Genomic DNA, 12,887 nt, shown 5'->3' with positions numbered 1-12,887 from the left:
GACTACCAATAAATAGACATGATATAAATAGCTTCATGACCAAGAATCTCTTTTAATCCAAGAGGAAAATTAATTTCCCCAATCTTTCCATCTTAAAAATACAGAACTGTGAGAGAGCAGGATCCTGTGGAACATCAATGACTGAGTATGTACAAAGATAAACTGATCATTGTGATTAAATAAGAGAAATGAAAAACTATATGTGCTACTGTTTTTATTAGGTCAAAAAGTTACTTTTGAATATTAACTCTTAGAGTTGCCCTTATGCTCTGTGTTTGTTTCTCACCTAATACTTTTTGATTCTTTGAAATTGATAAGTAGTTGATTCAAAGTAAATTTTTAATTTTCCCTGACAGAGTTCACAGGTGGGGGGAATAACCTAAAGCAAAAATGAATAATTACACATGGTTTACTGAGGCAAGCGTAAAGCCTGCAGTTCAGGAATCATATGCTTTCAAGATAGTTGGGGGATGAGGGCAAGCTTGCCTTTAAAACCTGTACTACTAATTTATTGTAAGGGAAGTTACAAGTGCCCAGAATCCAATTTGAGCACAATTTCCAGCTACGTCTCAAAGCATCCAGGATTTCAAGAGGCAGGATCTAAATCTCCAAAAGACCCATTCACCTCACTCCAAGGAGGTCCTCACATTAAATGTTAATCTACAGAGGAAGACCCCTGGCTTCAGACTTACAGTTATAAAAGGTAACTGAGGTACCCTTTGTTAGAATTAAGCAAAAAAAAAAAAAAAAAAAATACCCCAAATGGTGATCTGACTGATTATTACGCCACTGTTGAACTCTTAAGATTTTTTAATTAATTACAAGAACTTGTGCTCACTCCTCAGGAGTCTGGTTGTACAATTCAGATGTAAGCAAAGGAAAACAAGAAGTAGGCAAGTTTCAAAAACTTTAATAAACAAAAAAAAAAGACACTTCCAAAAATAAATGCCACACAAACGAAAGTTTAAAAAAGTGAAAGATATTAATGAAACAAAACCCTTTAGTATCAAAATATACTAAATACTTAAATCTAACGATGTTGAGTATTCAATTCTGGGCGAAAGCAGCTCATAATAATATAGCTAGTGAAGTAGTGTTTTTCATGATATGGCTGTTTCAAGACATCACTTAATATAGTTAGTTTTTAAAACTATATCTTCTTAAACATCCATTTCACAATTCATTTAATTCTTTTACATTCATTAATAAAAACACGTTTTCTAACAATGGGTTATTTTGTGCTTTAATAATAATGAACCATGGTAAAATACTTAAGTGATTTAAATGCTTTGCTAATGACTACACCCATCACAGATTCTTGCACACTTATACAGCTACTGTGATAATCAGAAGAGCTACAACTCTTCTTAAAAATGACACTCACTCATTTGGTAAGCATGCTAATAATTAGAGATGTATTTTCTCCAACTTAAAACATTAAAACTTCCTAGCTTTCTTTAAAATCTGCAAAGTAACCTGGTATTTAAATCACTTTTAACTGGTAATTTATAAAAACAGAGGAAAGGATCACTTTAGAATTTTCTTAATAACTTCCATAGTAAAAAATGGATGTCTTCTTTTAAACTGTGATGGCACTAAAATTCTATTTTAGAAATTCTACATTTTAAAATGTTAAGAAATACAATGTGAGTTACATTTAGAGGGGCATTTTAATGAATTAACCTAATTATTTTTCAGATCTATAAAGACTTCTTCAGTGTGGGTGACAACTGCCTTATACTTATCTTGGTACTTTAGTAAATAATTTATTTTAGACACAATACAAACCCCAACTTACTCTAAATTATTTTCTATAACAAGGGACCAATGTTTATCATCCTTTAGATTGACAATTTAGTAAACAGACACAAACCTAAAGCAATAAAATCTGTAAAATTAATGGTGATTAATGTCAAATATAACAGATTTCATTCTCACAATTTGGAATTAATTTTCATGCAAACTTTTACATCGAGTTTTCATCCTTACTTATAGGTAAAGTAAATTTTTATCTTTTTAAGTAATCAAGACAAATAGTAGAAAAAGCATTTTATTCATATGGAAAAAGCTACATTAAGATCTGTAAAAGGTGTCAATATAATATTGCCTATACAGAAAAAAATTCAAATGTGAATAGCAACAAATAAAAGTTACACATCTTCCTACTTAGCAGTGCAATTAATTCACATTGCAATAAAGTTAAGTCAAGTATAACAAAATCAAAACAAGTGTTTCTTCATAATCAGTATACTGAGAATTACAGTGTAAAGATCATTTCAGGTTTAAGAAATCGGCAATCGATCTACAGAACACCCTAAGACAAGGCAGACAGACAGTTAATTCATTTAATTATCAGGTGTTGGGGGTTTTTTCAATACTGTTCACAGGAAAAAGTAATGAGTTGACATACATGTACATAGAATATATTTAGTCTATACAGTAAAAAAATACAAATTATAAAGTGAGCTAACAAAGAATGAAATCTGAATACAGATTTATAAAACTGACAACATCTTAGACAACACATACAGTATTTCTCATGTAAAAACATCTAGTTTCAGCAAAAAATAATTTGGTTGCTTTTCAGATGCACTGTAGATCTTGTAAGCTGAAGATGCAGATGTCCAAGTATCTTAAAAACCATAATAAATGTCTTTCTCAATGCATACAAAATGATAAATGCTCTCATCACAGTCTTAAGGATATTTTTGGAAGTTTGTTTTGTCTTGCTTCAGAAATACATTTAAAATGGGTAAAAATCAAAGGATTTCATGGTACAATGAAACAGTAAACAGTGCTCAATTTACTGCTAATGTTGAAAAAAACCTAGATTTTACAGTACTCTGGTATATACGAAAACTTTTTGATTCTACATTGCATATTTCTGAGTCCATTCTCTTGCGTGTCTGTTGTATCTGTAGGCATACAAAAGGGAGATAGTAAAAACATACAAATTGAATCTTTCAGAAGATCTATCTATATAAAATGCTATAACTTCTTATGCTTAACTGCAATAATCATACATATACCAATGATTGGGTAAATGTGACTGAGGGTCATGCATAAATAAAACAGAAAACCTAAGTGATTTTTTAACTGATGGATTTCTCTATAACCTATATGAAAACCTAAATTATAAACAACAAAATGAAGAAACCAATTTCTAATAGAAATCTCTAAAAGCCAACCCTGAATGGGCATTATCCACAAATTGCAAATGAATCGATGGTGCAAGCAAGATGAAGCAGCTTTAAAATTAGGTCAGTTTAGGGGGGGTGGGGGGGCAGTTTAGGGCTAACCACTTCCTGGGAGAAGATTCAATACTTTACAATTACCAAATTAACTATCTTTACTACTTAGAATTATATATAGTTCTTTCCTATCAAAAAACACGACATACTGTCCAAATGCAGAAGACGTACTATTGGATAGTAAAGGATTAAACAGTATATGGGAAGGACCAAGATTTTTTGCAAAAAGACTAATAAGAGTTTAGGTAGAAAGGTTTACTCCATTAGAAACATAAACTTAATATAATTGTACTTAAATATATTGATAATACTTCTGTTTTGGCAGACTACATAGAAACGCACTCAAACAGAAACTAATATAAGTAAAAACTTACTTTTCTTTGTCTGATTTATAGATTTGTGCAATATCTGGTACTAAGGGGTCATCTGGATTAGGATCACAAAGTAGAGAACATATGGACAATAAAACTAGATTTAAAAGAGAACATCATATTAGATAATGGTCTTTCTACTTTATACAATTACATATGTGAAAATGATTTTACTGAAAACAAGGAACTTATAAGGAAAACAAAATAAAAGGAACACATTAAATTACCTTTGAGACTAACTTTGGTTGATAGCGAATATTTTTAATTTTTAAAATCATGAAATTACCATACAATATATATAATACAAAACTAATATACCTTTTGAAGTTTTAAATTCTATTTGAATTTCTATGTATTTAAAAAATGTGAACTTCCAAAGCAGCTATTAACAACCTTTAAACTCAAGAGTTTTCTAGAAAAATATCTTTAGGTAAAACATACACACCCCAAATGGTACATAACCAAAAAATGTTTAGAATAGCGTCCTAACTGTAGATGTCTCTTAGACATAATTTTCTACTTTAATGAGAAAACTGTCCATTTTGTATTCTATTTTAATGCAGAAAATCTATGCTTGAATCAATTCAAGGTAAGGCAATCAAATTACAGTTAACAGTCCCAACCATTTTGGACATCATGTTTACGCACTTTTTCACTTTGGCTTAGTGCTACAGATTGTCTACAAAGAAGGAAGATTTCTGAGATTTTTCCAATGAATTTTTTTTTAAATTTTTTTTAAAGATTTTATTTTTTCCTTTTTCTCCCCAAAGCCCCCCAGTACATAGTTGTATATTCTTCGCTGTGGGTCCTTCTAGCTGTAGCATGTGGGACGCCGCCTCAGTGTGGTTCGATGAGCAGTGCCATGTCCGCGCCCAGGATCCGAACCAAAGAAACACTGGGCCGCCTGCAGCGGAGTGCACAGACTTAACCACTCGGCCAGGGGGCCAGCCCCTCCAATGAATCTTTTATTCCAAGTACATTATTTGTATCTTACGCATTTTAAGATAAAATAATGTGAACAGTTAGCATTACATAACCTGTATATTTTAAAATATAAGTGAAAACGTAGTTGTTTCTTGCCAAATTTCATCAAAATACTAATGCAAACAGTTATGCTTAAAAAAAAAATCTAAGTATCTGAAAGAGGAGGGAACAAGGACTCTCTGGTTCCTTATGTCTGCTTCAAATGCATGCCACCACTTCTACAGGGGTACGTGGAGTCTTTGAAATTACATTTCACCTCCACCCTCCTCTACTATGTTCCTTTCTCTTTTCCTACTCTTACAAATCCAAAGATGAACTTATAAAGCAGAGTTTATTCTTAAATGACATGGGAAGGGGGTGCTAAGAGCTAATGAAGAAACTAACATTTTCTTCATCTTCCATCTGCCCAAAGAAATTTCAAGCCTTGTATATTAAACCAACAGGGTAGACTATCTGAGCTAATCTCTCCAGGAGGTTTCCAGACTAAACTTACGATAAAAATCAAAATAAGACATTTAAAGTACAGAAAAGTGAAAAATGTACAAACAAATGAGCAAAGTATAAGCTATCTATAAAATAAGTGAGAATGAAGTTCCTCATCTCCCCACTCCTGCTGCCAAGAGCCACGGGCCCGGATCTCACTATTACGCACAAAAATCAAACATTTTAAGACTGGAAAAAGGTAATAATAGTTAACATTCGAGTGCTTACTATGTGCCAGGTGCACAGTGATCCTATATGGTTATACTGTTATAATCCTCATTTTACATATGGGGAAACTGAGGCTGTTTGAAACTGCTCTTAAAGACAGTTTCCAGAAGCCAATGATACTAATTATTCTTTATAAACAGTTACCAATGTCAGAAGATGAGTGCTCAACATCTGGCAGTCTGCCGTTGCTTTTATAGCATATGTAAGTGCTTAACTGCTTATGCCAAATGAATTTCATTTTGTGATACCATTCCAGGAAAGAGTGTATTAATTTGTATAACCCTTTGACACAGCATATTTGCTGCATCTAGGGCATAAGAGGTATAATATGTGAAAGATTTTTAAAAAGACACTAGAATCTCCATGAACGTTTTATACAAACATTTTAGATCAGAAAAACTGCCATTCATAACTAACTAACTGAACTGAGGGGCTATTACTTATCTAACACTTGAAATAATTATGGCTGTGGACCCTGCTTCCTACAAATCTTATCACTTTAGAAACAAGTTATATATTCAGGTAGCATTTATTTAATTTTCTTTTAAATGACCATGGATTCCTCCCCTGAATCCTTAAAGAGAAACAATTTTCTTAAATTTTATAAAACGAGAAAACTACCAAGTTACTTCAGGGGCAGATGCTTCTAACTCAAAAGAGCATTTTCCAACTGTCAAGTTCTCTTCTGTCAGAGAAGCAGGACATGAGTTAAGAGGGCTGGCAGAGCAAAAAGTACTGGCTAATGAAACAAAAATGGCTTCAGATGACCTATGTACACATCTGATAATTTAGAAAGAACAATGCTGTACACCTGTGAAAGTTGAGAACCCACATGGATTATGTATCAATCATTACAACGATGCTATTATCACTCAAAGTTTAGACTAACATGCTATATGTACTGCATTATTCTAAAGTGTGAAACATGCCTTTCACTTAAAGTCATTTACTTTTATCAGCCTAATCTGGTATTTCTTCTTAGCTGAACTAAGAGAGACGTAAAACTTTACTCATTATGTCAGTAATTCCATACAATGAATAGGACAACTGGTCCTAAAATCTTATTTTTAGTTCTTTCTCTCTCTTTAAAGACAAAGACCAAATCAAAGGGGTAAAACATCAACAGGCTTATCCCCAAATTTCTAGCTCTAACATTTAAAATTTCTCTCATTTCATCATTTAGATTTGCCCATCAACCCCACAAGCTAACTGCTAAAAGCGAAAAAATAATGTAAGAGCTATGAAAGCAAAGCAAAATCAAAGCAGAAGAAAACACAGTAGACTGGTTTTTTAAAACTTTGGTCCCTAGATATTTCTGCTGTATTTTTCCTCTCACTGCTACCAACTGTTATAAATCCGATAAATGAGTTACCTTTTGATACAGTCAGAGCTGGCGACCACTGTGACCTCAGGATATCAAGACAAATACTTCCATTACTGTTTATGTTTGGATGGTAAATTTTTGTTGTGAAAGCAATCTAAACACAAAACAAAAATAAGACAGTCCATGAACTATGAACAAAACAGAACCAACTTGCTTTAGGGTAAAATGCACTCAATTTCATGTGACCTTAGAAATATATTCAACAGAAATTGAATGAACTTCCACTTTGTGCACATGTAGTTTTAGCTACTGGGAATGTGAAAGCAAATAAAGTCTGTTTCCTGCTTTCCCCCCTAAGGAACTGAGTAGTATTTTGGAGAGTGTAATAAATATAATAGCTGGTATGACTGGTTGAGTAGCACCTGAAGTAATTAACCACGGCTTTCATCATCCCTCAACGTAATCCTTTTCTTAATTTGATTATCAGTGATACCTGGAAGTGACACTTGGATCTAAAAATGGGATGCTGAGCCTGTTCCAGAGGAAAGTTGAGGGGCCTCAGCTTGTCATTTGTCCTCAGAAATCCACCAAGAATCCTAATCTTGCACAAGACTTGTTGTTGTATTGTTTCACATATACAATCAGATGCTTTTCAAAATCTGAAATAATTATTTCTTGAGTGACAGAATTTGTTAACGATTTTCTCCCTCCTTGATATTCGCATTGTTGGTCTCCTCTGTAGAGCTAATCTAAATTTAATTTAATAAGAACATGCTTGTATCGTTCCTACCACACTAAATGAAGGGACTGTGTCATATTTACGCTTGTATTCCCCAGTGTAACAGAACACAGCAGGTGCTCAATAAACGTTTGCTGAATACTTAAAAATTGAGAAACAAGGGTCAACTTTGGAAAGATAATCCCCTGAACTGAAAAGTCTGATTCCTGACCATATAAAACCTTCTAAACTACACATATCTAATGAGGAGGGAAAGAAAGGTAAGGAAACTAATTTATAGCATAACAGATACTGTCTTTTGTTTTACAAACATAAAAATATTTGAGAAAGAAAGCATATTACAAATTCAGTGGTTTTACGGAACAGTCTGAACACACTAACATACCCACGGTCTTTTGACATCACGAAAATATCTCTGGATAGAGAGTAAAATCCCTGACAAAGGAATCACATCAATCATAAAAATAAAAATACCTTTGGTGGTTTAAAAGGATAGTCTGTTGGGAAATGCACGGTGAGAAAGAAGACTCCACCTTGATACGCGCTATCAGGCTGAAATTACAAAACATTTGCATCAGTGTTTGATTACTGTATTTACCTAGTAACCTACAATGATTTCTCCCTAAATATATCAGTTTGAAAAAAGTGTCATCATTTTGTCATAAGCCCAAACCATTTACCTTGAAAACAGGTTTCCCTTCGCAGGTATGAAGGAGGACTTTCCAATAATCATGTCAACATCACAAAATTTAAAATAACACAAAAATAGGACATACACAGTGGTGTGACTTGCCCAAACAAATCTGTTTAGGAGTATAGATTTTTAAAGACCAGTACACACACAAGACTGTTGTGAGAAAAAACCAATTTTCTACAGCAGTAATTAGTTCAGAAAAAAGGGTTGGGGCTAGTATTTACCTTCTCTCTATAAAACTTAAGTTCTGGTGGCCCTTTAAGAGTCAAGACTGAGGTGAATGGAAAAGACCAAGCTATGAAACAGAAAGGCTAAGTGACACTGTCACACAATTTAGACCTCAATTCTTCACTTAGTAATGGTTTAGAAAATAATGTGGAAAATGCAAAAAGGCCCAAAACAAAACTAGATAAATTCAATATTCATAGAATTATCAAATTAGGATTCAACTTGACAAGAGGAATTTAAATTTGGCCATGTTTCTTTATGGTAATTAGAAAATATCTGTTACAAGCAAGGAAAAAAAAAACTATAAAAAAAAGAGAAAAAAGTAGCAAAAATACCCAAAATTCTACTTTAATTCCTTTATAATTAAATTTATCATGTTATATTAACATTTTGGTAATAACAACAAGACTATCAAGTAATTACTTCCTCAAGTTTCTGCATACACATTAGAGGACTGTGCTGTATAATTATTCTTACTATATATATTGTTTAAGTCTAGTTCATCAAAAATTATAAGGAATGTAGAAAACGTAAGTAAATTACAATCAACAGATATGGTCTGCTTAGATATTCAAGTGATATTATAAGGGGCATGTTTACATTACTACAATAAAAGGGGTATGAGTAACATAATTGTAATCATTTGCTACATGTGATTCACAGAATATTTCTGAAGAGCTATAATTCAAATGGTAAGGATGAGCCTTTAAATGATAGTATTTTGAACGTTTTTAGTAAGCAATGAAAAACAGACAAATAATTAGATTCTTATTGAAAACTGTTATTCAAATAAATATGTTGAATTTTACCCTTTAAAAAACTAACTTATAACAATTTAGTAATTTGAGTCACTTGCCCAGGACCCCTGGTCTGAAAATTCAACAAGTGTTGTTGCTGCTATTTTTTTTCAGTTAAACACAAGGCAATATGATTAAAAACTCTATGGCTTACTAGATAAAGCTCTTTCAGGGGAGGAAGGAGAGAATGATGTTCAGTATATTCTCTCACTCGGAAAGTAGATTTAGCTCAGTGCTCACTTATGCAATTAGGTTTTTGCTCATAGAAAGAAAAGCCTGTTTCAAGTCATAAGTGCTTCTCAGGTGTAGAAAGAAATAATCTTAACAAAGGTAATAATAACTGTTAAGAGAAGCCAGATATAAAACAGCAGGTAATTTTGAGTTCAGGACAATGCAACAAAACTAAACGCAGCAAATTCATGAGGTGGCAAAGACAAACCCACTGCAGTATTTTATCAGTTCTCTCTCTCACACACAAGAACAGCAATGAAACTTACTGCAAATTGGTGCTCGTTACTTGTAGAAATTCCATTATTGGGTTAATCAGACTTATTTCTAACCTACTGAAACTGTTGCTGTGAGAATCACTATGCTTAGCTCTGAACAACTGACTTTTTGTGTTTAAAAAAAAATTAAACACACAGCCTGGCTGCAAATTGTGGGTGATCCACTACTGTGTGTAATGATCAAGGATCTGGCAAAGGAAAACATCACGGTGATCCTAGCAAGTATTTGCCACTAGTGCTCTAGAAAATCATCATAAATCCTTTAATCATATTTTGCTTCCTGAGTGATTCAGAGTATAAGAAAATTCAACCTTAGCTACAAAGATCTGATCAAAGGTGAAATGGCAAAAATGAAGCATGGCTGAGGGGATTAATTGCATATATACGAATCATACTTACAGGCCCCATAATAGTTGCTTGCCAGTGGAACACTGAAACAAACAAAGGAGTTTTGGAGTCATTAACAAATGTTCAAACCTCTATCATTAATGGCAGCAAAATCCTAGCAACAGAGCAAAGCTTACAGTCATCTCCCACAGGTCCAGCTGAACAGTGAGCAGGCGGGTCACGCTGCAGGTCACTTAACTCCTGAAGCAAAGCAAAAGTACTTCAGGTTAACTCTTTATGATAATCCATGAAGACATAAACTAGTAACTTCACCTTAAAATCACTTTAGACAGTTCTATTCAAAATATGAAGACATAGAATGCACTCATCACTGATTGGTAGAAGAATACGGAATTAGGTCACGGAGAGAGGGATATTTAAGGAACAACCTGAATGTTAAATGGAAAGAAAGGAGAGCAGTCAGGCCATATTTTGAAGCCCAGCACACTGATTGATACACTGTTTTCTGCTCTCAAGGAAGCAAAGGAAGGATCATGGCAATGACACAGCTTTAGAGCTGGCTAGTCCTGCCATGGCAGCCCAACTCTACCATATCTAGCTCTAGGACCTTGGGGAAATTACTTAGCTTCCTTACTCTCACCTGGGAAGGAAGTTCAAATACGAAAGGTATATAAACTCAATATAAAGGACTACATATTAGGACTGAAGGACCGAATTTAGTTTGGAAGATCAGGGATTGTCTTTGAGGAAGAGACATTTAAGCTGAAATCTAAAGGATGAGTGGAAGGCAGTTTGGGAAAAATGAGTGACACTGTAAGGCAGAGTGGCATAAGATGAGGTTGGCATGAGTAGGCGGAGTCCAGGCAGAAAAATGAAAACAATATACACCATATTAAGGATTTGGAGTTTTATAGCAAGTGCATCGGGAGAAGTTTTAAGAAGTGGCATGATCTGATTTAAAAGATGGCTCTTGTCTATGTATTGAATGGATTAGAAATGAGAAAGAGGAGAAGCTACAAGATTAGTTACTACAGTCAAGTAAAACAGGGGCTTGGACTGGAGAAATGGCAATGAGATAAAAGTGGATGGATCTGAGATACTTTGAAGGGCCAACTTATCACAGGATTTTTTTTTCTTTTGAGGAAGATTAGTCCTGAGCTAACTGCTGCTAATCCTTCTCTTTTTGCTGAGGAAGACTGGCCCTGAGCTAACATCTGTGCCCATCTTCCTCTACTGTATATCTGGGACGTCTACCACAGCATGGCTTGCCAAGCGGTGCCGTGTCCACACTCGGGATCCCAACTGGCGAACCCTGTGCCACCGAAGTGGAACGTGCACAATTAACTGCTGCGCCACTGGGCCGGCCCCTATCACAGGATTAGATGAGGAATTATACGCACAGAGTAAGGAGAGAGGTCACAGATAAGTATGGCGCAGATTAGTGGCAGCTAACATTTACTCAATGTTTTATGGTCCTAATAATCCTCAGAGGTAGGTGTTTTTATGCTCCCTATATTACAGACAAAGAATAAAGGTGACAGGCTTCACTGTGTGCTTACATAACTAGTATCGGGTGGAACTGGGATTCAAACCTTGGCAGTCGAACTCCTAGCTTTTTAGCTCCACAGCTAAATGTATAAATGTGGATGCCATTTACTGAAATGGCGGAACACTAGAAGACAAATTGATTGGGAAAGTATACATATTGAATCTGTGATCTCTGTGATATCAAAGAAAAATTTGGTTCAACAAACAGGTTTAGAACTTAAAAGAGGACTAGAAATCGGAAAATCAGTGTATATACCTGGTACTTAAAAGCGTGGGAACGATGTAAACATTTTCATGGGAACAAACATAAACAAATAATGCATTTCATCGAATCTAAGATGCCATCAATGGTAAAATTAAGGAGAAATGCTGCCAATTAATTTTAAGACACTATCAATTATAAGATGAATCCAGATTTTAGAAATGTTAAAATGAAAAAGATGTGCACCTTAGCGTCATTGCAGTACGGTAATTATAGCAATGAGTTCAGCGTTCTAAAAGAGACAAACAAGGAAGAGGACACGCCAGGGAAAGGCCTCCCTAAGAAAATGATATATGAGCTTAGTAACTGAGCCAAGTGCAAACTCAGGTCTCCTCTTCCAAGTCTTCCAGTCTTTTCCAGTACACCTTGGTGCTTTCATTTTTGTTTTTGCTGCTGTTTTTTTCACAGCTAGTGCTGTGCTTCTCTTCCTGACGAGAATTAAGAGAGTTAGCAGCTTCTTTGCTCCTGGGATAGTTAAGCAATTAGGAGGGAGATTTCAGTCTTAGACTTAGTGACAGCGGTTAAAAAGCAAAGCTTCGAAGTTCAAGTCCACGTGCCACCCTCATTTGCCACATGATCTTAGGCAAATCATTTTTTTTCCTCTCCAAACCTTACTTTTCTTTTTTTTTGTAAAGCACTTTAAAGATTTAATTTTTATTTTTCCTTCTTCTTCCCAAAGCCCCCCAGTGCATAGTTGTATATATTCTAGTTGTGGGTCCTTCTCGTTGTGGCAGTGGGATGTGCCTCAACATGCCCTGATGAGTGGTGCCATGTCCGCGCCCTGGATCCAAACCGGTGAAACCCTGGGCCACCGAAGTGGAGCACACAAACTTAACCACTTGGCCACAGGGCTGGCCTCCTTAGTTTTCTTTAGGTATTACCACTTTCATCCATAGCTTCTATGATGAACAAGTGAAATGATACATGTGTCTCCGGCACACTGTAAGCATTCACACCAGTGTTAAGATAATATGGAATTCATAACATCCAATTCTCTAGCAGAATACAATTATTTAAACAGTTTGAGAGACTGGGGGAAGAGCAGTTCCCAAGTCACAGCCTCATTTTAGGACTGTGCTTTATTTAACAGTTTTCTAATTTGGGCTTTTAAGAGACTGCTTCTG

General features: G+C 34.8%; 1 protein-coding gene across 2 annotated transcripts in view; it reads right to left on the bottom strand.

The window, feature by feature from the left end:
* Positions 1 to 2,034: 2,034 nt before the first annotated feature.
* Positions 2,035 to 12,887, bottom strand: part of UBE2D1 (ubiquitin conjugating enzyme E2 D1) — a 29,882-nt gene continuing 19,029 nt past the window's right edge. The window contains exons 2-7 of one of the 2 annotated variants that reach the window (XM_044755174.2): positions 10,130 to 10,193; positions 10,005 to 10,036; positions 7,855 to 7,932; positions 6,690 to 6,795; positions 3,626 to 3,719; positions 2,035 to 2,915 (exon numbers count right to left, since the gene is read on the bottom strand). In XM_044755174.2, the coding sequence (XP_044611109.1) occupies positions 2,870 to 2,915; positions 3,626 to 3,719; positions 6,690 to 6,795; positions 7,855 to 7,932; positions 10,005 to 10,036; positions 10,130 to 10,193 (420 nt within the window). In that variant the 3' untranslated portion in view covers positions 2,035 to 2,869. The remainder of the gene's footprint in view (positions 2,916 to 3,625; positions 3,720 to 6,689; positions 6,796 to 7,854; positions 7,933 to 10,004; positions 10,037 to 10,129; positions 10,194 to 12,887) is intronic. The other variant, XM_070488038.1, reaches the window with a different exon arrangement.

The sequence above is a fragment of the Equus asinus genome, chromosome 2 (assembly GCF_041296235.1).
Source record: "Equus asinus isolate D_3611 breed Donkey chromosome 2, EquAss-T2T_v2, whole genome shotgun sequence".
Taxonomy (NCBI): Eukaryota; Metazoa; Chordata; class Mammalia; order Perissodactyla; family Equidae; genus Equus; species Equus asinus.
Note: the sequence above shows the minus strand (reverse complement) of the source record. Positions and strands in the feature narration are given on the sequence as shown.